Below are 26,775 nucleotides of genomic sequence, written 5' to 3'. Positions count from 1 at the left end.
GCTTGGAGCTGATGGTATCACAGCCAGACGGTTTCATTAAATGCACAGACGCCGCTGGGCCCTGCCAGGGGCAGGAAGGGAAGGGCTCGGGCCGGCCCTGCCAGGCTGGTGCATGGAAGGGGGAGCCCCATGCCAGGGAGGCTCCCACCACGTAGCGGTGGTGAGATGTGGTAGCCTTTCTCCCCGGCCAAGAGCCTCCTACTGCCCTCTCCTACCCCCAGAATCAGGTTCCAAACCAGTTTCCTGTGGGAAGTCTTCCAAGATTTACCCCATGGTGCCTTTGTGCCTGAAGCTGAGGAGCTCATCCAGGCTGGTGGCTGCCTCGTTAGCCACACCTGTCCTTGTTCAGCCCACAGCGTCTGCCTCCTCACTTAGATCCTCTTCTCGCTTAAACCTGGCCCCGTGGGTGACCGCTAGAGTCTTAGACCCTGCTCCCTCCATCCCATAATGGGAGTCCTCGCATTGCCCTCCTCAGCCTCCCGCCTCTTCTGTCGTCACTCTCTGCCACCTCCCCTGCAGGGGCCATGGTGTGCCATTTGGTCTCCTTCAGGCCAAGGAGCTTGTCCTGCTCACCTCCCGTTTGCGGGGAAATTCTCTCTCCCCATCCCAGCCCCAGGATTGCGGGTGGACATCCCAGCACCCTTCCGAGGCCAGCAGGGCAGATCCATTACCTCTGAAGCCCTTTTGAGGCCACATGTGGGGTTAGGAAAGGGCATTGGGTTGGACTGTGAGGCTCAGAGGATGCGAGGTACTGCAGGATGGAGCAGGTGCGAAGGGGATAGGGCATGTGTTAGAGCACTTGGGCTCCACCTTCTCAATACATCTAGCACCCAGCTGCCAGCCTCCTGCATCCCTAGACTTTGCTGTCACGTGCCCTCAGCATTTGGCAGTTTTGAGTCTTATAAAACGGCAGCCAACTGGACCCCTCCCCCAGGCTGATGCCCTAATGGGAGAAGTTGGGGAGCCCCTTCTCCAGGCCCTCTGCTCCTCTCGTAAATTACATGCACTCGGTCTCATAGGCCCTTCCTTCTCTTGCATTGGTTTCCAAAGTGTGGCCCTGGGGGCCGATCAGTAAGTACCACCTGGGAACTTGTCAGAAATATAGATTCTCAGCCCCCAGCCCAGACCTGAAGCATGAGTCTCTGGGGTGGGACCCAGCAGCCTTCGTAAGCCTTCCAGGCGGTTCTGCTGCATGTTCACATTTGGAACCACTGCGCTAGAATCTTCTCTAGTGACTCCAATCTTCCCTGTGGGACTGGGCAGAGGGAGTGACTAGGGGCTGGGTCCCAGGCCAGCATGGCTGGGGCCGGCATGCGGGAGAGGAGTTTGGGGACAGTAGGAAGCTGCAGGGGCCTTAGGGTTCCTCTCACACCACCCACAGCTCCTGAGTCCATGTGCTTCTCTCTGGGCCTTCCCACTCATCTAAGCCACCACCATCTCTGCCCGGCCTCTTCCAGTAGCCTCTTACCTGGTCCCCCTGCACTCACTTCTACCCGCTCCGTGTGGCAGCCGGAGTGAGCTTGCTGAAATGCAGCCCTAGGCACGCCATGCTGATGGCACCGACATCTCTGTTCTACCCCCGCCCCCGCCCCCCCTTCCTCAAAGAAGCCAGGTCTCTTCCTCACACACTCGACTGCACCTTATCTCTAGTCTTCAAAGCACTGACCAAAATGGTAATTTTATGTTTGTTTGTATGAATTGTGGTTTTGATTCAATTGCATTTTCAGCCCCTAGCCTCTAGCCTGGCATACAGAAGGCACTCAATAAATGCTTGTTGGATGACTGAATGAACAAATGAGTGAGCCCTCCAGGGCTCACTTCTTCCAACTGGACCTTGCCCCCTGGGGATCAGCCCCAGAAGGAGCCCAGAAGGGGAAGTTCTCTGGGTTACTGTGCCCTCTTGCTTGGATCCAGGCTCCATTTCCCCGTGGTGGCCCACCCGCCCGCTCCTGGAGGTCAGGGAGAGCCCGGGAAATGGGTGCCCACCTGACGCTGTAGCACCAGACGGGCAGGCACAGCTCTGCTCCAGCTCTGTGGCCCGAGTGACTCCTGAGCAGCCCGTTCTCACGGTCTCTGCTGTGTCCTGCCTCCCGTCCCTTCCCCCGCCCACAGATCCCTACGCAATCGTCTCCTTCCTGCACCAGAGCCAGAAGACGGTGGTGGCGAAGAACACCCTGAACCCCACCTGGGACCAGACGCTCATCTTCTACGAGATCGAGATCTTCGGCGAGCCGGCCACCATCGCCGAGCAGCCGCCCAGCATCGTGGTGGAGCTGTACGACCACGACACCTACGTGAGCCTCCTGCCTTCCTGCGTCCCCTCACTGCCCACTTCCTCCAGGGGCCCCGGGAGGGACGCTGCTGTGAGGACCAGCTCCCCAAGCAGATGGGTGCCCCCTGAGGCTGTCACTGAGGGCCTCTGCCCTGGCCCCACAGACTGCAGCGTGGTCAGAACTATTTTAGAGGAACGAAAACGGGCTTGCTAGCGCCCATGCTGTGCCCACAGCAGAGAGAGGGGACAGGTCTGGAAAGGAAGGTGCTGGCTGTGGCTCACAAGCCGGGGTTTTCTCTGCCTCTAACTTGCTTACAGGGTCCCAGGCCAATCCCTTCTCCTCATCAGCATGCTGTGTTGACTCCACAGACATTTGTTAAGCACTCTGTGCTGGGCTGGGTGGCCCCTCACTTCGTGTTCCCAGTCTAGGTGGGAGCCAAGACGCACCCACAGACAGAGAATCTTCCAGGGAGACAGTGGGTCCCTGAGAGCCATGTGGCTCTGAGGCATAGGCAGGCCCTCTAGCAGAGCTGCCCACAGAGTGTCCTTTGCTGATGGAAATGCGCTGGGAGCCACTAGCTACATGTGGCTATTGAGCAGCTGAAATGTGGCTAATGCAACTGAGAAACTGACTTTTGAATTTCATTTAGTTGGAACTAATCAAGCTTTAAATGTAAATAGCCGCAGGTGGCTAGTGGCTCCATTATCGGGCAGCACGGCTGAGGGAGGGTGCACTGTGGGCTGGATGTGCAGAAGCCTGTGGGGAAGATGCAGCCCTGAGGAAATGCGGGAGCGGGTGTGGGTGTTGGGAGGAGGGAGCCTTGGGGCGAGTGGGAGACCCAGGAGAGAGGAGGGCAGGCGGGGAAGGAGGAGAACAGAGAATGAGGCCAGGGGAGCAGGGGAGTGACAGGTCACAGTGACGTTTTAAAAAGAGGAGCGATGAGAGGGGCTATGCCAGCTGATGGGGCATGTGGCAAAGAGATCACCTCCTAGGTTGGGGACAGCAGTGTGATGAAAGGGGAGGAGGCAGGGTTTTGAAAATGTTTCCAGAAAGAGTTGCCATGACCGGATGTCAGGTGCCCTGGGAGGGTGTGGAGATGGGGGTGGGGAAGGTGAAGCTGTCTGGGGTGCCTCTAGGTGGTGGGGGCCAGTTGGCAGTGGGCAGTGCAGACCTGGGCTGGGGAGTCAGCCTTCGAGCTCTTCCTTTGGAAAGAAAACCTGGCTCTTTGGGAGTGGGGTCGGGGGATGAGCAACTGGAGTCTATTTGGGATTGTTGGGAGAAGAGCACAGGGCCTGGTGCCTTTGCAGCAGGAGGAGGGAGGTAGGAGGACCAGGAAGGTTCTGGGCTGAAGGAGCAGGTGCAGCCATGACCTCTTCTGCGTGGGTGGGCTCCAAGGACCTGTGGGAGAGCAGAGGCTGTGCTCATTGTTAATATAGTCAAGCTCGTCCGTACTGTGGCACGTACCCTGGGCTCCTGCTGTCCTGGCTGTCCGAGCTCTGCATGGATTCCCCTACTCCAGCCTCTCCGTGACCCATCGGTAGGACAATACCTGCCCAGAGGAGCCTTCAGGAGCCCTCCCAGGGCTGGGGCTGGCGTCCACTCTGAGTGGTTGCTGCTGGACTGTCATTTGATGATCTGGGCATCTATGCAGCAGCTGGTGGCTCTCTGGGGTGTCCCCCGCAGGGAGGTGACTGCAGGTGGGGAGGCGTCCCAGTCCTGTTCTGGGTTTCTCCAGAGGAGGGCCTTGAGCAAATCGCCAGGGCTTGTGAGGGCTGCAGCACCAGCTGGCTGAGACCCACATTCTGTGCCCTGCCCCTGCCCTTGGGAAAGCTGACCACAGGCCAGCGAGGTCACGGAGGGCCATGTCGGAGGCTGAGCTTGGGCAGGGCTGTGGGTCGTGGCTAATCAGGGCAGAGGGCAGCATGGCTGGAACAGGCCCATGCAAAGGCCAGCGGTGAGAGACCAGCCAGGACCAGCAGGCTGGAGTAGAGGGTGTGTGTCAGGAGGGAAAGACAGGGCAGGAGAGGTGAGCAGGCTCCAGGAGGGGCCTTCCGTCCCAGGGGAAGAGTTTGGACTCTCTCCTCTAGGCACTGGGGAGCCATGGAAAGTGCCCGAGCAAAGGACGAAACATCATTTCTGCAAGGTTCATATAATTCGATGAGTGTGATCAGTTTCTCTGTCTGGAAGGTGGTAGAATTTAAAGGTGAAACGAACAGGAGAAACAAAAGTCCTTGGAACTATCAAATGCCTCGTCTGTGAGGGCGTCAGAGAAATGCCAGGATCCCGCCACTCTGATCTCTAATCGGCTCAGGGCTTGATTAAATTAAAACAAGGCCCTGCTAGTTGGACATGCAGAGGCTCTTCCTCCCCCACCATGACGGGAATTCACATCTAGCAGCAGTGACCAGGCCACTGCACGTGGTTCTCGAATCCTTTTAAGGGGGCAGAGCTCACCATTCAGCGCCAGGGGCTGCCCTTTAGGGTTCAGATACCAGATGTGGGTCTGACGATCCCTCTGAGGCCACCAGGGCCCTGGCTGGGGATGCTGACTCTTCTTTCTCCACTCCGTGTCCAGGGTGCAGACGAGTTTATGGGACGCTGCATCTGTCAGCCGAGTCTGGACCGGATGCCCCGGCTGGCCTGGTTCCCCCTGACTCGGGGAAGCCAGCCGGCAGGTGAGCTGCTGGCCTCTTTTGAGCTCATCCAGAGAGAGAAGGTGAGGCTGGGCCACGTCCAGATCCAGGAGGCGGGGAGTACCTGGTGGAGGCGTCTGGTGGGGCGGGGTGGGGGGGACACAGGCAGCGTCAGCCTGTGGAAGGCAGGGGGCTGCCGAGCCATCCTCTCCCTCCACCGGGGGCCTGACAGTGGGGACCACTGCAGGGAAGTCAGGCCTCCTGCTGAGACGGGTCTCAGCCATCTTTTCTGAACCCCAAATCAGGACACGCTTTAACTGTGGGGTCCAATGCTGGAATCTCTGAGACCTCTGGCCATTGGATGTATTTCCCCAGGGTCATTTCCTGAGGTTGTTTCTGGTTGGGGCGCAGGGCCTTAATTGTGATGGTGGTGGTGGTGGTGGTGGTGGTGGTGGCGGAGGACTCCAAGGACAGGGAAGGGCAAGCCCCCTGTTCCAGCGCTGATGTGCCACAGCCCAGCTGTGATCCTGGGCCAGCCCCTTCCCTGCTGTAAAGTAGGGGGTTGGCATTAGAACTAAATCATCAAACTTGCTCTTACTGTGATGTAAACCCCAATATATTAGCCAGATAGAAATGGGGCTGCTCCAGGTGAAGTGTCTGGAGAGGGACACAGCCTATGCCAGCCTGGTTCCCGTGCACCCTGCCTCCAACTCCCAGGCAGCTCTGAGGGACCCCAGGCCTCTGAGGAAGAGAGCGTGCAGACCCCTGGACTATCTGATCACTGGCATATGCCACGAGGGTTGTTTTGTGGTTGGCAATGGCTTTGCCTGGCCAGGGCAGAAGGGAAGGTGAGGGGGCCTGAGTGACCAGCACCTGAGCGAGCTCTTTCCTTCCCTCTAGCCGGCCATCCACCACATTCCTGGCTTTGAGGTAAGTCTTGCTCTCAGCTTTCCTTCTTCAAACTCCCTGCTGGCCTCCCTGTGTTTGTAGCTCTGTGCCTTGCTAGCAAGGGCAGCAGGCAGAGGAGGGCCCAGTGGGGCCACAGGGTGGAGTGGACGGGGGGCCGGGGTCCTAGCCCAGCTCAGGCCTTTCCTGCCCATCTTCCCTGAGAAGATCACATTCTCAGACTGAAGGGACCTCACGATCAGCCAGCCCAGTGCCTCTTAGCCTGGTTGCAGGTTAGAATCCTTGCGAAGCCTTCAAAATCCCCGGCGCTCAGGCCTCACCCCAGACCAAAGGAAGCGGGATCTTTCCGGTGTGGCCCAGGCATTGGTGGTTTTCAAAGCCACGCGGGGGATTTCAGTGTGCAGCCAGGGCTGAGAGCCATCGACTCGCCAGGCAGTTCCCCGCGCGGCATCACGGGGATGCTGTGGGAAGTACTTCTTGGGTCCCACTGCGAACCTAGTGTAGCAAACGTGCAGGGGCCGCGCGCAGCTGCTCACAAGCCCGCGGAGGGTTCTGGTTTGGACCGTAGCTCCCAGCTCACGGTGCCCACTATGACGTGACCGTGACCGGGAGGAGGGGACTAGGCTCCCTGTCCCCGCTCTCCTTCTCCCTGGGCGTCACGGTCATGCAGACCTTTCGCTGTGGTGCCCAGGCTAATTGGCTTCTCAAATACTACTCTGGGCCGGGCTCAGCTGCAGCTTTGGGACGTGGTCAGCGGGGCTCTGTTTGGATGCCTCCCCCTTAGAGGCAGCCCACACAATTTGCAGACAGCTCTTACCATGCAGGCCCTCCTGCCCCCTGTCCCCCCTCCACCCTTTGCTTCACCCCCTCTCCCCCTTCTCTCACTCTCCATTCGTCTCCTGTCAAGTCCAAGCTCCCAAGCTCAGTCTGCCAGACCCTGGGGGACCCGTTGTTTCTTCTTGGCTCCCCAGGTTCACGTGCTCGGGTAGGAGCAGCAGCTCCAGGACCTGAGGCCTGTCTGCTTCCTGGGCTGCCGCACAGGCCCAGGCCCTTCCCACCACCTGTTTGCCATTTTCCTTTCCCCTGCCTGTCACTTCCGGACATGCCTGGGCTCTAGGCTTATGTTTTGGCCTCCTCTCCTACCAGCTCCTTGGCATCAACGTCCATCACACCTTCTTTCTCAGGGACCACATGGAGGGCGTGGCCAGAAGCACATGGCACTTGCCGGGGATGGGAGGTGGTCTCTGTTGGCTCCTCTTAGGTGACGTCTGGTGTGCTGATCTCTGCCCAGCCTGGTGCGCTTTGTCACTGATGGCACTATCCCCTTCTCTCCTCTTTTCTCCTGGATGTGGAACGTCCCATGATGTGGTCCAGGTACAGGATACATCACGGATCCTGGAAGAGGTGAGGCGGGCCCTCGTGGCGGTGGCGGTTGCTGGGGGTGGGGGGGTGGGCAGAGACAGAGGGGAGGTCAAGGCCATCTTCTGGACACGTGCCCTGGAGCCTTCATTCCCCTCACTCTGTGCGGGTCCAGGGCTGCCCGGGTGAGTCCTCGAATGATTCTGCCTCGGAGGACTGGCTGTCCTGCTGAAGGTCGGGTTCATCTAGATCTCATGGTTGGCAGTCTGTAGTCTCATCTGGCCGAGGACCAGGTGGCATGTTTTCAAGAGGAAAATGTGCATAAGAGGCCAGAGTAGGCAAGGAAGCCTTTCTGGTGGAAGTGGCACCAGCCAGGCATTGTTGCAGGAAAAAGGTGGGAAACCTGCCCAAGGGACAGGCACCAGTTTAGGGTCTGAATGGTTCGGGGCCTGGATGGCTGAGGGGCTCGGTGGGCTGGGGACTCCCGGTTCTAGAAGAAGTTTGGGGTTTGTCCTTTGCCATGGGGATGATGAGGAGCGCATTCCCTATGGCTTCCTGCACATCTGGGAGCGGGTCCTCATGCGTGAGTCGGGCAGAGGCCTGGGCGGAGAGGCAGGAAGGAGAGCCCTGGTCCGATGGGGGTTGGGCAGAAGGCAGCTACTTCCTGCCGTCAGGGAATCCCCAGGCAGGGAGCGAACACCATTTGACATTTGCAGTGCAATTTGGACTTGAAGTGCAGGGTCAGGATGTGGGATCTGCAGGCCCCGCGCCCCTTACCTCACTTCCTTTTGCTCCCAGACCGAGGTGGGGTCCGCCAAATGAGCTGGCCGTAATTGCGCCTGACAGGCAGCCTCCTGCTCTTGGCTGCAGTTGGAAAGACTGCCGATTTGGAAAGGGGAGCAGAGTCCTGTCCAGGGAAGCAGCACGGAGCCCTCTCTCAATTGAGAGCATTCTGTGGCCAAAACCCACAGCCTGCTCCAAAAAAGACCCAGCCCAGGGATGAGTTATTAAAAAAAAGTTAAAATCCCTAATAACTAACTGGATCTGTAATATATAACAGTGAAGGCTCAGATTCCGAGAGCGAGGATCAGGCTGTGGTCTCCTCGTCAGGAAGCAAAGCCAGATTTGCAGCTTTGGGGCCAGACCCCAAAGAGGGCCAAGTGTCCTGCTGCCGGGCCGGCCCCAGAGTGAGGTGGGGTGTGGGTCACCAGGGCCAGGTGAGAGCAAGTCCTGTGGAGTGTGGCGTGGGGGGTGGGGTCAGGGGGCACAGGGCTGGGCTAGCCATCAGGTTCAGAGGATTTGAGGCCCCTGAGGATAAATGGAGTAACAACTCACCCAGGGAACCACCCCAGAAGATGACCTGGTGACCCCCTCATCCCCAGGGCCCGTAGCTCATCCACCTCCCCTGCTTTCGAAGGCTAAGCCTCATGCCAAGTCCCGAGTCCTGTATGGTTTTAGGAATCCTTTGGTACTGGGTGGAGGCAGGGGTCCTGCCGCCACCGGTTCTGCAGGAAGCTTTACGACTGTGCAGGGTTAATCTGTCTTTGCGTGAGCTCAGCTCTTGCCTTGTATCCCCTGTTCAGTCCCATCTAGGTCTCAGTCTGATCCCTGTGAGGATCGCTCCAGGAGCCCACGGGGCCGTGATAAGCCAGGCCAGGAGCTTAGATTCTTGGAGCAGAGAGGGCAGATGGGTGGTTAGCAAGTTGTCTGGCTGGAGGGGAGACCAGCTAGGAGGCTTCGGTGACTGTAGGATGGTTTAAGGATGGCCTCTCCAGTGGCGAGTGCCTTTGGGCCAGCGCAGCCCAAGGCTGCGTGGGAGACAGTGTCTGTGAATGAGATGAAACACCATCTGTCTGCGCTGAGGGCTCCCAGAGCAGATGGAGGACAGTGGAGGTGGCTTCCTGGAAGAGGTGACACCGAGCTTGCTTCTGAAGCACAGATTGGCAGGTGGGGGCAGGAGTGCAGGTGTCAATGCTTTGGGCTGGAGGCTGTCATCGCTGGGGGCCAGTTTGTTGGGTGAGATTTCTCTCTGCCCAGGCTTTACGCCCATCCAGAGGGTCTCTTTCTGGGGCTCTTGGCAGGGAAGGAGAACTGTGGCGTCCTGAGGTTGAGACTTGGTTGATGCCTGGGAGGCCTGGGTCGTGGCAGAGAGCATGGGTGGAGGAGGGCATCTCTCTGGCTCCCTAGCCTGTCTCTGTGTCGCTGTTTCCCCTCTTCTGAGCCCTGCTCGCCTTCCCCTCTTCCCGCTCTCCCTTCGAGTTTCCCTCTGCCTCCGTTTGCTCCTTGGCCCTGGCTCCCTCTCTCCCTCCTTCTCCCGCCTCTTCTGAGCCCTCTGTCTCGTTTCTTTTCCTTTTTGTCTGGAGAACAAAGGCAGTCCGTGCTGCCAAGGGGAATGAGTTCAAAGAAACTGCAATTTTAGATTTCCTGAGAACTGGAGAGTGTGCACATGCACGTTGGAGTGTGTGCGAGTGTGTACACTCGCATGAACACACACACACACACACACACACACACACACATGTGCACGCACACGCGGCAGGAGAGGGGCTGGCTGACTCCTTCCTAGCTGGGGCTGGGATGTGGCATGTGCCGAGGAAGACCCACCTGGGGGCTGAGGCGGGAGCAGGGGCTGAGGTCCTGACCACTGAAGGGGGTGTGGTGGGACCGGTGCCCTTGGCTCTGCTTCTGCCCTGCTCCGTGGAGGGGATGTCCTGGTAGGAGAGACCGCATGCTCTGTGGCTGTTTTCAGGAGGCTCAGGGTCCAACCAGATGTTACTCCCTCAGTCCTTCCAAATCCAGGCGATGGGGTATGGCGAGGTCCTCTCCTGCACCCCCAAATCCACTAGAAGGAAAACTTTGGTATTTTGCAATCAAGAAAATAAACCCAGTGGTCCCCCATCCCCCATCCCCCCCCAAGGCCTTAATTTAAAACACTGTTTTTCCTCCCAAGTGTAATTAGAGCAACATGTTGTTCCTAACGAGCTGGGTGGGGCAGGCAGACAATGGAGCCCTCCCAGCCGCCTGGCTGCCCCTGCCTGGAGCTCCCTGAGGAACTGGGATCTGAATGACTACAAAAGCCCGCACCCCTGTAGAGGCCCATTAGCAGAGCAGCCTCAGGTCTGCCCTGCCTTCAGGGTTGGGTGGGGAGGGTGGCCAAGGAAGGGCTTGGTCAGGTGTTGCTGTATCTAATGAGGCTTATCCTAAGGCTGCCCCGAGGTCTGTGTCCCTCAGGGTCCCCTGTCACACTCAGGACAGTGAATCAGGATGTCCTGGTGGCACTTTCCGTCTACACCCACCCCCGCCTGCCGATGCTGATGTGCGTCCCCAGTTCTGATAGTGCCACTGCAGCCCACCCTGTGGAGAGTCACTGCCTGGAGAGAGGAGGTGCCTCAGGTCGGCCGGACTAGAGAGCAGCTGAGAAACTCGTGCACAGAGCTGCCACCTGGCCGGGCCACAGGACTCTCACGTGAGACGTCAGAAACCTGTTACGATCTTGGGAAACTGGACACAAGGTCACTTAGAATTCAAAGAAGCCAGAAAGCAGGCTTATAAGAATTTTCTGGAGTGGTTGGGGAGACTCTCTGGAGGCTGGAGAGCTTGAACTGGGCCCTGAAAGATGTCATAGGCTCAGAAGGAGGGTAAGGGAAACCCATTCAAACCGCGGGAGCCATCAGCAGGCCCAGGGGAGGGAAGGGTTGGTGAAGACCCAAGGATCGGGCTGGAGCAGACAAGGAGGGGAGAGTATGTTGGAGCCAGTTCTTCATTCACACATCCACCCACCCACCCATCCCTCTGTCCCCACTCCTTCCCTCCCTTCAGCTATCCATTCATAACCCTTTATTTATTGGGCAGGGGATTCAGCTGCGGTCCCTGTGTGCAGAATAGCTGGTTTAGCCGGGGACACAGACAAATGAACACATAGGGATGGCACAGGATGGTGTGTCTTTCAACTGGAGAGGATCAAGTTGCTATGGGAGCCATGGGGGTGCTTAAGTTAGGCTCAGGCCCCCCAAGGAAGATTTAATGGAGACCTAAAGCCGAGTAGGAGGTAGCCAGATGAAGTGGGCGGAGAGCATCCAGACAGAAGGACCCAGAGCTGCAGGCCTCACAGGCAAAGACAGCATGGTGTCTCCTGTAACCTGCCAGGGCAGGCAATGAGCATGTTCACGGTGGCGGCTTATCGCTCTGGCGGCCTGGAAGGGAAAGTTATCTGGTGAGAGGTGAGACAGGAGAAGTCAAGGGCTAGAAGATGAGGGGTCTTGGAGGCCACGTCAAGGAGTTTGGACTTCATCCTGAGTGGGTGGGGAACCTCTGATGGGTCTTAAACAGAGTGACATTCGTAGGTAGTGCCTCCTGGCTGCAGAGCACAGCATACCTTTGTTGCAGGGAGTAGATGTGCAAAACCAGGTGCAAGACCACTTGGCAGGATGCTGGCGAATCCAGGCAAGAGGGGCGGTGACCCCAGCTGAGGAAAGAAGACAGGTGGATCCACATGCAAGAGATTTAGGGGACAGAATCGCCAAGGCTAGGCGACGAGGGGACGAGAGCTGAGGGTGGCACGGGACTCTGTGGCCTGGTTGTTGAGTGGATGGTGGGGTGGGTTTCTGACATGACATTTGAAAGGAGCAAGTTTTGGTGGGGAAGGTAGGGAATCCACTTTTGGGTAAGTTCAGTGTGAGAGGCCAGTGGGACACAAGGATGAACTGAGCAAAAGAGGTTGGGACCGTGGGTCTAGAGTTTAGCAGAGATGTTTGGGAGCAGAAAGCCTGGGAGACGACTGGGCAGAGTAGGGGACTCAACAAGCAGAGGGTAGGGGTGGAGGGCCAGTGTGGGACCAGAGAGATGGTTTCAGGAAGGAGGCCGAGATCAGCTGGCCACATGCTGCTGAGGGAGTGAAGAAACAAAGGAGCTGGTGAGGGATGGCCTCTGGGTTGAGTTACAAGCAGGTCGTTGTTAATTTTGGGGATAGAAGTTTCCAGGGAGAGGATGCAGGGAGCCAAGCTGAATGCAGAGGGCTGCATAGAAGTGAGAGGCAGTGGATGGATGCAGTCCTTTTTAGGAAGAGAGAGAGGAGAGGGAGGCTGCTGGAGAGGACACAGAGCAGGGTGGATCTGATGGACCAGTTTTAAATGAGGAAGGAAAAGATATAGCAGAGCCCTAACTGGTTTGGCTCAGTGGATAGAGCGTCGGCCTGTGGACTGAAGGGCCCCAGGTTTGATTCCGGTCAAGGGCATGTACCTTGGTTGCAGGCACATCCCCAGTCGGGGGTGTGCAGGAGGCAGCTGATCGATGTTTCTCATCAATGTTTCTAACTATCCCTCTCCCTTCTTCTCTGTAAAAAATCAATAAAATATATTTTAAAAAAGATTTAGCAGATAGTGGGGAAAACTGGGGGGGGGGGGGAGGGGGGACTGGATGAGACTGGGTTAAGGAGCCAGAGAGTGTTTAGGCGTAGAAGCTCCGTGATAGCCTCACCAGTATGCACAGCGAGGAGGGGGCACAGAGGGCCAATGTGGCAGCTTGCAGGCCTGGTGGAAGGGGGGCCCTACAGCGGCAGGGGGCCTGTGGAGTGGCAACAAATGACAGGGAGCAAGGATGTTCTGGGACCCCGGAGGACAGCGAGGTGGATGGAGATGAGATGGCCTTGGGATGAGGATGGTGGCCTCGCGCGGAGGAAGCTGCTCCACAGACACACTCTAACCACTGTCTCTGCTTGTCTCTCCCTGCTGCCTCTGCGGGCCTGGCGCTCCACAGCTGTGTGCACCTGCCTTCTTCCTCCAGGGCCTCCTCCAAACGGTACTGGAGTCTATCCTTCCCGAGGTTCGGGTTCCCTGGCCTCCTCCGTAAATAGGCTCCTGGAAATGGGGAGCCTGGTCCTCAGCATATAGAGAGGAATGCCATCAACTGGAGCGCAAGGGAGCCTGAAGGAAAGATGCAACATGGAAGCGAGGGACAGGAAGGGACCAAAGGGACACTGCCCAGAGTTAGGGGCCTAGAGAAGAACATCTGGGGGGGAATACATGAGTGAGCCTTCCTGGGTGACTTTGGGAGAATGTTGCACCCATGTGAGAAAGGCTTATCTTTCTGTCTCCCCACCCAGGGGAGTTTGGGCGTGGTTCCCTCCCTGATACCTTCTTTTTGCCCCTTTGCATCTTGGGCTTTTGGCCCTGGGCCCACATTGGACTGGGCATCACCCTCAAGCAGGCCACACACGGGCCATGAGCAGGCCTTCAGTCCCCACCCTTCCCTTAATGAGGCAACCCTTGATGTGCCGCCACTGTAGCTGGTGGTTTGGAGTGCCAACGGTGGGCACTCAGCCAGGTGTCCCCATAGCAGCCAGGCCATTGTGGTGGCCGTCCAGGCCCTGCCTGCCCCCTCCAGGGGCACCATTCACGCAGACTGTGATGTGCATAGCAGTCCCTGGAGTTGTGCCCCGTGGCAGCCCTGCACATCACCCCCCTTCTCCTGATGGCATCTGTCTCCCCGACACCCTAAAAATGTAGGTGCTCCCTACATCGTCGTCTGCATTGTGGGTCTGCAGGAAAACGGTGAATGTCTTCACTTTGTGCCCTGGTGACATAGGGACAGTTATGAAGCCAGTGTTCTGAGGAATGCTTTCAGTGGCTCACATCTCGTCAAGCCACCCTGGGAGATCAAGGTTAATGGTAAAAACCAAGGTTGGGTGGCACCAAACAGCAATACAGGAACCAGAGTCACCACTATCTATGAAGCACTTCCTATGTGCCAGACACTCTCTATATTTGTTCTCCACCTGAATTCTCACAGCAACTTCGAAGGGTATTGTAATCCCAGATCTTCCCATGAGGGTGTGAGTCACAAAGGTTGGGTAATGTGCCCGAGGTCAGACAGCTAGGAAGTGGCACGACGGGCATGAGAACCAAGGTCTGGTCTGATTCTAGAAATGAGCTCCTTGCCAGTGCAGGCCAGGGAGCATAGCAGCGTGGCTGTGCCATTGGGCAGGAGTGACAACGGGGACTGGCTGCGAAGTGCTGAGGCTGGAGCGAGCTGGTGTGTTTCTCCTGCTGCTCCAAGGATCCGTGTCAGAGCATCTGTAGGTGGATGCACTGTCCTCTGAGACAGAACCCAGAGCAAGTTGCTTGGAGAATGAATCCAATCATTCCACTGTTTATTAAATGAGATCAGATGAGGCAAGCTCTGTAAAGTGCCCAGCAGAGCCCTTTTAATTATAATTAACATTTCCCGAGGGTCAGGAACTCCATGTGTGGACGTGCAGGTTGTGCACTGCGCAAGGGCACTGTGTCCAAGGAGGTGCAATTTCCAGGGCAGGCACCATAGATTTGTATTTATTATAACAGGTTTCCAGTAGGTGGCAGTAGAGTGTCTTGTTCTAATAAACTAGTGAGGTATGATGATTTTCTAACCTGGATGTAAAGGTCTTTAGGAAAGAGACATCTTTCTCTAATTGTCACAAGGGTGCCACGTGGGCTAGCAGTCCGACTATTGAGAGTTTACATGAATCAGACACTATTCTAAATGTTGTTTTAACTTCTTCAAGTTTCACACTAACCTTTAGAGGTTGATACCTTTTGATACCATGTCATAGATGTAAAAAAATGAGCCATAGAGAGATGAAAGAACTTACTTAACTCAGTGAGTGGTGGAGCCAGGATTCATACCCAGAGCCTGTGTTCCAACCACTGTGAGACGGGGTAGTTGCTTAATCCATGGTGGTACCTGCTTCCCTTGCCCCGTCTGCTTCCCCATATAATTCTTCGTGATCATTGGGATTCCTGCCCACGTCCTTTTGGCAAACCCTTAGAAGGTCAAAGGTGACATATGCTGTGCTCAACTCTGGTCTGTGGTGGTGAAGGAGCCTCCCCAGCAGTGCCCTTTGGTGCCCGTAGATGACGGGCATTTGTATACCTTTCTCCCGCTGGGAAACACTCTGACTCTCAGTGTAAGTGCTCTGTCCTCATAGCAGACGGGTAGGAGAGGCGGTGTTAGGGGCTGACAGGTGTCTGGGTGTGGGTATGGGGGGTAGGGATGGAACTCCAGGGTGGGTGGTAAGTTGGGAGGGTGTGAGACAGGAGGCAGGAGAACCAGGCCAGTGGGGGGCCAAAGTGGACGTGTCAAGATGAAGAGGGCAGCCATGTGTGTGCACACGTATGTGTGTGTGTGTAGGAGATGAGGTGGAATCAGAGCCTGCATTATGGGAGGAGGGGTGACCTAAACCCTGGGCCATGGTGCTTGAATTGTGATCCTGGAGAAGATCGTGCCTGGAAAAACTGACTTTGCTCTCTCACTTCTGCCTGCCCTTTGCCCACTTGTGTGTCCTTGCTTCTCTGTTTCTGTCTTTCTCGTGCACGTCCTTCTTTCCATCCCACCTGTCCGCCTTTCTTGTCTCTCTGCCTTGGTCTTTCTCCCACCCATGTATCTGTTCCACCTGATATTCCCTGTAGTCGGAGGACACAGACCTTCCCTACCCGCCACCCCAGAGGGAGGCCAACATCTACATGGTTCCCCAGAACATCAAGCCAGTTCTCCAGCGGACCGCCATCGAGGTGAGCCTGGCTCCCGTGTGGGGCTGGAGGGCAGCCTGGACCTTCCCCTTCCTGGCCCAGCCCTCCATGGCCTTTCTAGCTGCTCTCCTCACTCTGTGTCCCCAGATCCTGGCATGGGGCCTGCGGAACATGAAGAGTTACCAGCTGGCCAATGTCTCCTCCCCCAGCCTTGTGGTGGAGTGCGGGGGCCAGACGGTACAGTCCTGTGTCATCAGGAACCTCCGGAAGAACCCCAACTTTGACATCTGCACCCTCTTCATGGAAGTGGTGAGCCTGAACCCCCTGCAGTCCTCTTCCAGTGCCCTGGTGGCTAGAACCTCCTGGCAATCCCAAGCAGTCTGGGAGTCTGCTCCGACTCCTCTGGGAACCTGTGTGGTCACGGTTTCTCTCCCACCTCGCTTGTCTATGAAAGTGGGAGGAAATACTCATGCTCTCCTCACCGGAAGAGGTGAAGCCTATGAGCAACACCGATGGGACCAGCTTGCTCCCTCCTCTCCAGATCCCGAGTCCGCAGAGGTCCTAAGGACCCATCACCATGGCTGTTCTCTTTTAGGGCAGGTCTCTATCCTCTGAAGTTCCCCTCTGGGCCCGCCAGGGCTCTGATCTTCCAAACCTTCCCTGACTGGCCTCCCCACCTGGGCCTCTGCAGATGGGCTCACCCTACCGCCCTCCAGTCCTCCGGCCCCCAGTCCTCTCCAGCTCCCGGGGCTGCCTGGGCCTAGTGGCCGGATCAAGGCCAGCCTGAGGAACGGAACATGGTTTGCAAGATGAAAGCACTATAGAAATTCCAGGCCCAGTGGCTGTCAACAGGAGCCTCCTCTTGGCTGAGCCAAACCCGCCACCGAAGGAGAGCATATAAATTATTTCAAGTTGTGTTCAAAGTGCTTTTGGGGCTGGGGAGGTGGGGTAGGGAGAAGAATCTGGGACTATAAGCCAACTCTTGAGTATCCACTTGGGGGGGACTGTCTGCAAGAAATGTTGAGTCCTGGGCCAACTTCTCCTCTCGTCCCCTCCCAGCCAGTGAGGGTTCAGGGAAAGGAGACTTGCTTTCACTCTGGGCTGAGCTGATGTGTTTGGAAGGTAAGGCTGTGGGGGGAAAGCTGGCCTCCACATAGACTGTTCAAGAGGCAGGAGGAAAGGTGTGTGTTTTCTACTTCCCTGGTCAGCTCGTGGACTCAGCCAGCCACCACTTTGGAGTCATGGCCACTGGAGGTTACATGTGGGTTCATAGTCATTCTCTCTCCCTGGGCTTGTCCCCCCTCCTCTGAGACTCCCAGAGATGGGTTTAGGCCACTGCTCAGAACTTCCCTCCTCCTCTGCCCAGATGCTGCCCAGGGAGGAGCTCTATTGTCCCCCCATCGTGATCAAGGTCATTGATAACCGCCAGTTTGGCCGCCGGCCTGTGGTTGGCCAGTGTACCATCCGCTCTCTGGAGAGCTTCCTGTGTGACCCCTACTCAGGGGAGAGTCCATCCCCACAGGGTGGCCCAGGTAGGTGGAGGGGTTGTTAATGGGGAGGGCCTGGCAGAGGGGCCTTGGGCAGGTGGGACTTCCACTGAGAGTTGTCCTGAAGCTCTGCTTTTACTGGGACCTGACTGAGGGGTGGTTTCTGCTCAGCTGACCAGAACGGTAGGGACCTCATCTCCCTCAGGGCAAAGCCTGGATCTGGGCTGGGCGCACCAGGAGCAGGTACATGTGTCTATGGGGGCTGAGAGGCGAGGGCTGAAGTGGGAGGTGGTTGAGGGAGAGAGAGATGCTGGGATTCAGTGGGATGAGGAAGGAGAGGAGAAATGGGAAGGGAGGAAGAGGGACATTCAGGAGACAGGGAATGTGAAGGAAGATGGGAGGGACAGAGATGGGAGAGGGAAGAATTGGGTGGGAGAAAGAGGAAGATTGAGAAGTGTGGAGAGAGAGACGGGTTTTGTCTCATAGTTCCCTGAGTCTTGTGGCTGAGGAGGGGCGTGATCCCGGAGGGAGCCCCCTCTCAGGCCTGGACACTGGTCTCTCCTACAGATGATGTGAGCTTACTCAGTCCTGGGGAAGATGTGCTCATTGACATTGACGATAAGGAGCCCCTCATCCCCATCCAGGTAGGATGATCTGGGTCCTGGGGGAGAGACACTGGTTCTGGGCAAGAGCTGGCCTTGATTGCTTCCCACTCCCTTCCTCATCTCTCCCACTCCTGCTCTCCCTCCCTCACATGGCCTTTACAAGAGGTCTCCCTCTGGACCTGGGTGGAAGGACACCATACAGATGGAGGGGCCTGGAAGGAGGGGTCTTGTCCAAGTCTCTCCACCTCCTGCATTCCTCCATGGCCAGGAAAAGGAAGGGAGAGGGGCGGGAGGGGGGGACTTATTTCAAGGGTGTCCCAACCTGCTACAGGTAAGTGGTGTCCCTTTGTTATGCACTTGGCATCATAGGGCCAGCTGGTGAGTCAGACACCCATGCTAACCAGCATGGCAGGGTGTGTGTGGCATCTCTCACCGAGGGGGAGCACTCTTCCTTTCTGGGGACCTGGGGTGGCTCTGGGTCCTGTCGGGCTGAGACCACCCAGTCCTTCCTGCAGTGGAGATGGAGAAAGGCCTCACCGTGAGCGAGCATAGGCCTCGAACTGGCCATCTGTTCTAGGTTGTCACCTCCTCTCAGCTTTGCATGATGCTGGTCACACCCCTGGCACCTGGGGCTCCCAGAGCGTTGGGGCTGCCTAGGGGCAGAGCCTCCCTGTCTACGCAGTTAGCAGCTGTGTCCTCATGCCCGGAGCCTGCTTATTCACCCCGGGATGGGATGGTGTAGCACTTCAGAGGGTTTGTTTTCTTTAAACCATCAATCCAATATCAGCATTGAGAGCAGGAGAGCAGACTTGGTGTTGGGCTCAGGATCCTCAAAGCTGTCCCTGGAGGTGTGTTGATAGGGGCTTCCCTCTGACATTATGGGCTGATAGCCTCTTCTTTATCACTTGCTCATCATCTTACTTTGCAGGGAGTGTCCTTGTGTTCAGCCCTGGGCCTCACTGTTGCCAGAACAAGAGGTCTTGCTCTATAGTTTCTCTGATGTTGAGAGTCCTCAGAAGTCCCAAACTCTCCATTTCACCCGTGTCTGTGGCTCTCCAGGGCTCTGCCCCACCATCCTTTCTGCTGGGGACACCTGATCATTCTTTAAGACTCAACTTAGTTGTAGTCACCTCCTTCCAGAATTCTTCCCTGGCTCCTTCCCCTTCCCTGCAAGTCTTGTCTGTATGTTGGTCATTGCACCTGCCTTAGGTCCTGCTTGTTTCTGTAGATGGCAGTGTCCTTCCTAGACTAGGATCAGGGCAGTGACTGGGCATGCTTCTCTTTGTGTCCTTAATGCTTAGCAGAGGACCTGACTTAGCAGGAGATATCCAGTGAAGTCTGCCTGGATTGGTGGATGCACGGTGGGTGGACAGATGGACAGATGGGTGACCTGCCTACACTCTGTAGGGGGTCTACGCAGGAGCTTCTCTTGACTGGGGAAACCCAAGAGGACATTTCAGCTGGCCCTACAAGGATTCCGCTGTACTGGGTGCTAGTGCTTTCAGGCCTGGGTGGGTGTTTGTAGCCGAATTAGGCAGATAATTAGCCCCAAACTCCAGGCTGCCTGATCCTGGCTCCCACTTCCCACCCTCTCAGCAGGCTGTCTGTCTGTGCAGGGAAGCGTGGGGCTTGCCCAGCAGGATTTCCGTTCTGTGTGTGCTGCCCTCAAAACGTCTACAGATGCAGGGAGGAGGGACTATTTTGGGTCCTGCTGGCTACAAGCACAGCCAGAGGCCGACGGTGAGGAGGCCCCGTCTGGTCATCCTCCTGGTGTTGACATCAGTGAACTGGGGCAGGGGTCTGAGGCAGAATAGGGTCTGTCCTCTGTGGTAGCACAGCCACTCGGGCTAGAGCTGCTGGCCAGACAGAGGGTGAGGAGCTGGAATTGGGCTAGGGCCTAGCTGCTAGGCTCACAGGGTCTCATGTGGGCAGACAGAAGGAGGATGTGAAGTCCACCTGCTCTGATGGAAGAGGTTTGGACTCTCCCCTCACTGATCTCCTCGTCTGATGGAGGAGACATGACCCTGCTCTCAAGGAGTCCAGAGGCCAGCATGGAAACCATTCCTGGTATCTAGGAAGCCCTTCCCTGATGGGGTCCGATGGGGGCGGGAGGTTAGGGGAAAGTGCTTTTATATTGCATTTTCCTCTGAGATCCATTGGTTCGATTTGACTGGTCCAGGAAATCTTTTACTCACTCTGTCTTTCCTGCACATCCTCTGGCACTTTGGAGGACTGGGCATTCCGAGGCTGATCCAGGAGGCAGAGGTTCCAGTAGCAAATGCTTTGCCAGATAATTCTGGCTGAGCTCTCCTTCCCTCTCTGCTCCCCCAGTGCAGATAGAATGGAGGGCTCTGGCCTCTGAGGACGGGAGGGACAAGAATTTGGATTTCTCCTGGCTCCTGCTTGTTCAACCAGGTTTCTCGGCAGCCTGTTTCATTCTTTCTGTGATGTGGCCCCTGTTGCTATGCTCACCAGGTCTGGGGTGTGGACCCAGCTCAGGGCACCTTCCCAACTTCAAATATGCTCTTGCCACATCTGGCTTCTGTCTTGGTCCCTCCATCTCCTTCCTTGGTCGCACCTTCTCTGGTGTATAACTTCTCACCATCATCTGCCCCGTTCCTGGGATGAGCCTGTCACATGTTGAAAAATATCACCTCAGACTTTCCTGATGCTCAAGTCATTGGATGGACACTCACGGTAGAATGTTCCTCAAGGTTCTAGAAATGTTTTGGATTCTGTCAAGAGTGGCCAATTGTAGAGATGATCTAAAACGTACGTATAATGCAGATCTCTCTACTCCGCCTTCCAGGGCTCGTAGGTCAGCACCCAGCTTTGGGGGTGAGGATGATCCCTCAGGAGTGGGTGCCTGACCCTGTGAGGGCTGGGATGAGATAGGCTCACACAGGTTAACTCCATGGTTGATTCTTGGTCTGTGTGGCTGTCCTTTGTATAGATTTCAGATCCATAGCCTGGGGGTGGATGTAGTCTGCATGTGTGTGTGTGTGTCTCGCATGTACATGAGTGTGTGTGAGAGGTGGGGGGAGGCTGGGAGCAGGTGTGTGTGCAAACTCTCCAGTGTGTGTATAGTGTCAGTGGTGGTGTTGCGGGAATCATGGCCATGACCTTTAACTTTCCGACGGCAGGCATGGGTATATCCTCAGAAAGGGGGCAGGGAGGTCTTTTATCCATCTAGTATTCTGCCTTAAAAAAAAGGATCTCATCTATTTTTTTTCTGATTACAAATATATGTTCATGATATCAAATTTGGAAAATAAAGACAAATGAACAAATAGGCATTGCCTTCAACCAAGAACGCAATCTGAATGAACTGCCACCAACCCGTCATTCTCTAGCCTTGCCTTTCTCCTGGGTTTCTCCTGTCTCCGATTACGTCTCTGACTCTGAATTGGACTCTATCTTTAAAACAAAACTGGGGTCTTTGTTTACTAAGCTGCTTTTTCATTGAGCTAGCTCTGGTGTTCTGATTATGAAGATGGGGAGAGAATCAGTGAGCAGGAACACACGGAACCTGCTCCTCCCTAGAGAGGGCCTTCAGGCTCAAAGTAGAGGTGCTGTCCTCTGTTCACCCCATATGTCACCTCACTTCCAACCACTAGATGCCCCTGGAGACACCTGGTGAAGGGTGACTCTTGGCTATAATCCTGAGAGACCATTCTGGGTAGGGGGGCCTCCTTTTTAAGTCCCCAGAGAAGAATTTCTGGGGGCGGGGAATACGTGTGTGCTGAGGAGGGATGAAGAGCAGGAGCACACTGGGGATGTTTTCACACTGTTTGAGAGACAGATGAGAGACATGTTAGCAGAGATGCCCAGAGTGGCATCAAAGAGATGAAATGCTTTATTAGCAAGGACACCAAGATCATGGGCTCTCTTGGCCCTTGGAGGTCAGTGTGGCCAAAGTAATCAGGAAAGCTTCTCCGAGGGCGTGGGGTTGGAACAGCAGAGGGGAGAGAAAGGCGTTTCCGGTGGGTAGAGTGGCTGGGCAAGGGCTTGGTAGTGGGACTGTGTGTGTGTGTGTGTGTGTGTGTGTGAGATGGGCTTGGGGATTAGGGAGGAAACCCCGGCTAGCAGGCAGGAAGCCTCCCAAGGCATGCTGACCTGTGCCCCCCACCGTGGGGTGCGGTGGGTGGGGTGCTGGGGCTGGCTGCTCCCTGCCTGCCTGACCAGGGCTAATTTTGAGCTGGCTGCTCCGGTTATAGTCTTTGGGACGCCGTGAAGGTGGAAATGTGCTCCTAGAACCGGAGCGGCAAATTATGCCCGAGTCCCAAAGGGGAACGTGTAATTTCGGAAGCTGGACCAGATCTTTGGAGCACTATGTTTAGCTTTATTTTTTCTCCCTCTTGCTCTGGTGAACTGCCGGTTTCCCTCTCACCTTTCTAAAAACGAACCGTATTAAAAATAACAGTAAGGCTTCTGTGAGGTTCAGGATGAGAATAGGAGGGGGCAGAGCTGCTACTTGGCCCGGCCATCTCTGGGCAGCTGGGGGTTTCACATGGAGTTCATCCGGTCTGTTCCGGGGTCACACCACACCCACCAACCTGTGGCCAGCCCCCCCAGAGCCATCCAGCAGCCTGGCTGGGTGCCCACTGGCCCTTCCGCTTTCCTGCCCAGCTCTGGCTCTGACCAGCCCTGAGGCCTAGTCCAGGGGAGGCAAGGGTCCCCTCAGTGCTGTCCCTTCACAGGGCAGGGGTGAGTCTGTAGTTGCCAAGTCCCCCCAGTTTCTAGCAGGCTTCACTGGCCAAGCGTTCCTGAGCCCTCCTGACCCCAGGTGATCATGTCTCCCAGGCTCTTCCCGCCCAGGGAAGGAGGACAGCTTGGGCTTGGCCTCCTCTGGACCCCCCAGAGCCCCCTGCTCAGGCTCAAAGGAAGAGAGGGTCTAGCCCTGGGAGCCCTGGCCCAGCCGGTCGCCCACCCCTCCAGCCCTATGTTCCTGGCCTGAACCTTCCCTCTCTCTTGCATGTGCTGTGCTCCTTTGCTCCGCTGCCTCTTTGCACTTGCCAGTCCCCCGCCCCTGCCTGCAAGGTGTCTCCTGGCCTTGTCCACTAGACTGGTGCTCATCCAGGGAGGGCCCCATCTCCGGGGCTGTTGTAATGGCCTCTGCAAAAGTCACCCACCTCCAGTCCCGACACCCGAGGCCCCTGGGCCCTGTGGCCCAGGGACTCACCCTATAAAACATGGATTCAGAGTCGCAGAAGATGGCAGGCAAGCATCTGGTGCCAGAAAAGGACGCAGAAAGCTTTCTGTAGTACAGGGGGCATAAAACTCTGAGAGCTGCTCTTGTACAGGGTTCTGGGGAAGCCGCACAATGCCCTGGCTCTTGTCCTGGAGGCAAGAAGACTCAGAAACCTGCACTAGCTTAGGAACTGTGCCCAAGCAGGCGTTGGTGTGGTTCAGCTATCAGAAGAAACCATCAGGGATGATGGGGAGGTTTAAAAGGAAGAGGGGCATTGAGTCAATGGCCAAAGGCAGTGAGGAAGTGGGCAAGATGCAGGCATTGGCTGATCACCTCCCGGTGCCTCACCTGTGCTAGGTGTGCATGGCCTTTATCTCATCCTCACTTACGGTTACCGTGTGAGGGGAGCTTTGCGCCCATTTTCCAGATGGGGATGCTGAGTCTGAGAGGTCAGGTGCTTGGCCAAGGGCATGCAATGGGTAAAGCAACGGGGCCAGGATTTGAAGCCAGGCTTGTTCAACTCCAAAGCACATGTTCCTCCCGCAGCTTCACAGCCTCCCTGGAGGGAGAGTGGAGGGTGTCTGGTCGAGGACAGTGCTTCCTTGGGGCTCTCGGCCTTTCCTGAAGTGGTTTGTCTAATCGTGTTGCTAACCAGCGTGTTTAATTTGTAGCTTGCAGACGGTCTGTCGGGTTCGGCCCCCACTAACATGGCATCTCCATCCAGTCCTCATGTATGTATTATTTACCTATTTGTGGGTTCCTGATTTCCCTGGGGGGCTGGGAATGGGGACGGGATGAGGAAGGGGGAGTGGAAGGGAAGAAAGGAAGTATTTCCTGAGCCCCCGCAAAAAACAGTTATCTGCCCTGTGCCATGATGGAGCAGGTGGGGAGAAAGCTAAAGGAAGACTCACAGAAACAGACATCCCTGAGTTATCTCTCAGTGCATGCTGGGATTTTCCTTAATTCCATTTAACTGCATGAGGACTGGGGGTGTGGTGTGGTTGGGGTTGCATGAGCCAGTGGAAACAGGGAAGTCTCTAGATTAGACCCTGACTGCTGGGACATGGGACACGAGAAGCCTCTGTGGGCAGCGGCAGGCTGACTTTCTCTGTCTTCCCAGAGGCATGAAGGGTATGTGTGACCGAGGAACCCTGGCTGTCCCCAGCAGCCTCTTCTGAGAGGCCTGCGGGCGCCCACGGCCTGCTCCAGCAGGTCCCAGCAGGGCCACTTCTTTCCTACCTGTCATCTTGGGGGGTTGGGGATCCTTCCAGGAAGAGGACTTTGGTGTCTGGCCTTCCACATACACTCACGAAATCCCAAGCTGAGGGCCAAGGGGGAGTCCCTGAGCTGCAGGGGGCGCAGAAGAGACAGGACCTGCCAAAAGTTCAGTTCCATTCATGGTGCCAGGGGAGGCATTGCTGTAGTGGGTGTTTTATGGGCTTTTAGGAGAAGGTGATCTATATTTTAGATTTTTTTCTGATTTATCCATTGTAGAGACTATAGACTACACAGATAGCTAAGTTTTAGGCAGAACGTTGAAGCCACTTGTATTCCTACCAGTTTGGAGACAAGCACTGTTAAGGTTATAATGTGCCTATATTTTTAGGTATCTTTTATGCACATATATATATTTTTTTTTACAAAATGGAATCATATTATACTTTTTAATAATCTGCATTTTCTTTTACTTAAAAGTATATTGTGAATGTTTTCTCATATCTTTACATTCTTTTAAAATATGGCAGCATGTCATTTCATTATATGGACACCCATAAAGTTTTAACTATTGCCTTACCATTGGACATTTTTTCCCTAATTTCTACTATTATTTTATTTTATTTAGATGGGTTATTTTTTAATTTACTTTATATAGGTCCAGCCCATTTTTTTTATTATGTTTATTCCTATGTATTTTTTAGCCTTTGTTTCTAAGTGGAATATCTTTTTTTTTATGACTTTGTCTAACTGGTTATTTCTGGAATATAGGAAAACAATATTTTCATTTGTTTACTTTGAAGTATAATCTTTATTAAGCTTCTTCATTAGTTCTGACAGTTGTTAATTGATTCTGTTGGGTTTTTCGGGTAGGTAAGATTGTTTTCTTCAAACAATAATAAATGCTACCTTTTTTCTAATTTATACTTTATTTCTTTTTCCAAAATAACATTTGATAATTGAGATGCTAGTGAGCAAACATATTTAGTTACTGATTCTAATGAGAAGGCCTCTACCATTTTTCCATTAATTATGATAATGATTGGTAGTTTCAGATAGATATTCTTGATTTTGTTAAGTTGTACCCTTTATTATTAGTTCACTAATAGTTTAAAATTAGGTACAGAAGTTTAATGTTACCCAATGCTCTTTGGCATTTATCAAGTCGATCATGTTGCTTCCCATTGTTCTGTTGATGTAATGTATAATTGTCCTGCATTCCTGTAGTAAACCCAATCCGGTCAGTTGGTCTCGGTATTATACTTATTGCAGCTAAAGTCCTCTTATCTAATTGATCAAGGAAGGTAGGTGATTGGCTAATTGAAAAAGTTGATTCAATAAGGACTCATTAAAAGTCATACATATGTACCATAAACATTTAATTTCTAACCGTATCCATGTATTTTCATTTGTCAATTATTTGGATGTGCCAAGGCCTCTTTGAATTTGGATTTGCTATTTGAGTGTGGTCATTCTTCTGGTATAAACCACATCCGAAGTGCATTACCTATTATTTTCCCTTTAGGTTTATTGAAGTTTGATGAGATCTTAAGAATACCTGCAAAAAATTTGTATGGGGTACTTTTAAAGTTTAAGATCCCCTCCTCCCACCTTTTAAAAGTCCCACTTATCTTTAACTTTCGTCATTAAAAACAAAACAAAACAAAACAAAACACCCCGCATTAAATTAGTTTTCATAGATATATGTCCTTTCTTTTTAAATTCAAATTTTATATGTTTTTGTAATACTTACGCATTGATCTAATTACCATATTAGTACAACTGGCATAAACTGGTTTAAGAACAAGTACAGTTGACTCTTGGTCAACATACAGCGCCTCTGCTTTGAGCTGCAGTGGACATTCTAGATGAGCCGCATGTTTTCAGCTGGCTCTGGACCACAGCCAGTAGAATGTTAGTTGAGAGAATGGATAGTGTTTATTGATTTATTAAAAGGAAGTTTGTGACTAGAATTTCTAAAAGGTATCACTGAGTTAGATTTGCTATTACTTATTTAGGATTTTTGCATCTCTATTAATAAGGCTTATGTTTAGTTTATTTTTCTAGGTTTTGATATCAGGGTTATAATAGTTTCATAAAATATTTTTTTTGTGGTAGACTCTCATTTTCTGTGATCTTGAACAGTCTCTATGGCATTACAATGATTATTTCTTAAAGGGTTGAAAATACATTTGTGACACTATGAATTTGAATTATGCAAGTTGGAAATTACATGATATAAATATTTTAATAGTCTTGCTTGTGTAAAAAATATGTAATGATATAAATCAACCTATATTTAAAAAAATGATTAACAGTTATGTAATTTAAAAGGTGTTGGCCAGCCCAGCCAGCATGGCACAGTAGTTGAATGTTGACCTATGAACCAGGAGGTCACAGTTTGATTCCCAGTCAGGGCATATGCCCGGGTTGTGGGCTCGATCCCTGGTGTGGGGCATTATTCCTGGAGTAAACCCAAACTGGTCAGTTGGTCTTGGTATTATAGTTACTGCAACTGAAGTCTTCCTCTCTGAAGTCAATAAAATATATATAAATAAAGGTGGTGACCAGGTGAATTGTGTTTATGGTTTAGCTGGTAAATAGG

At 54.2% G+C, this 26,775-nt stretch overlaps 1 protein-coding gene across 20 annotated transcripts in view; it reads left to right on the top strand.

Moving 5' to 3' along the window:
- DYSF (dysferlin) overlaps positions 1 to 26,775 on the top strand; it is a 202,199-nt gene that overhangs the window by 128,191 nt on the left and 47,233 nt on the right. For 8 of the 20 annotated variants that reach the window (XM_059659471.1, XM_059659469.1, XM_059659464.1 and 5 more), the window contains 8 exons: positions 2,113 to 2,294; positions 4,849 to 4,989; positions 5,807 to 5,836; positions 7,187 to 7,216; positions 15,613 to 15,714; positions 15,820 to 15,981; positions 17,039 to 17,204; positions 17,727 to 17,803. In XM_059659471.1, coding sequence (XP_059515454.1) covers positions 2,113 to 2,294; positions 4,849 to 4,989; positions 5,807 to 5,836; positions 7,187 to 7,216; positions 15,613 to 15,714; positions 15,820 to 15,981; positions 17,039 to 17,204; positions 17,727 to 17,803 — 890 coding nt within the window. Of the gene's footprint in view, positions 1 to 2,112; positions 2,295 to 4,848; positions 4,990 to 5,806; positions 5,837 to 7,186; positions 7,217 to 12,925; positions 12,968 to 15,612; positions 15,715 to 15,819; positions 15,982 to 17,038; positions 17,205 to 17,726; positions 17,804 to 23,626; positions 23,687 to 26,775 lie in introns of all 20 variants that reach the window. The other 12 variants (XM_059659466.1, XM_059659462.1, XM_059659457.1 and 9 more) reach the window with 3 other exon arrangements.

The sequence above is a fragment of the Myotis daubentonii genome, chromosome 12 (genome assembly GCF_963259705.1).
Source record: "Myotis daubentonii chromosome 12, mMyoDau2.1, whole genome shotgun sequence".
NCBI classification, from domain to species: domain Eukaryota; kingdom Metazoa; phylum Chordata; class Mammalia; order Chiroptera; family Vespertilionidae; genus Myotis; species Myotis daubentonii.
Note: the sequence above shows the minus strand (reverse complement) of the source record. Positions and strands in the feature narration are given on the sequence as shown.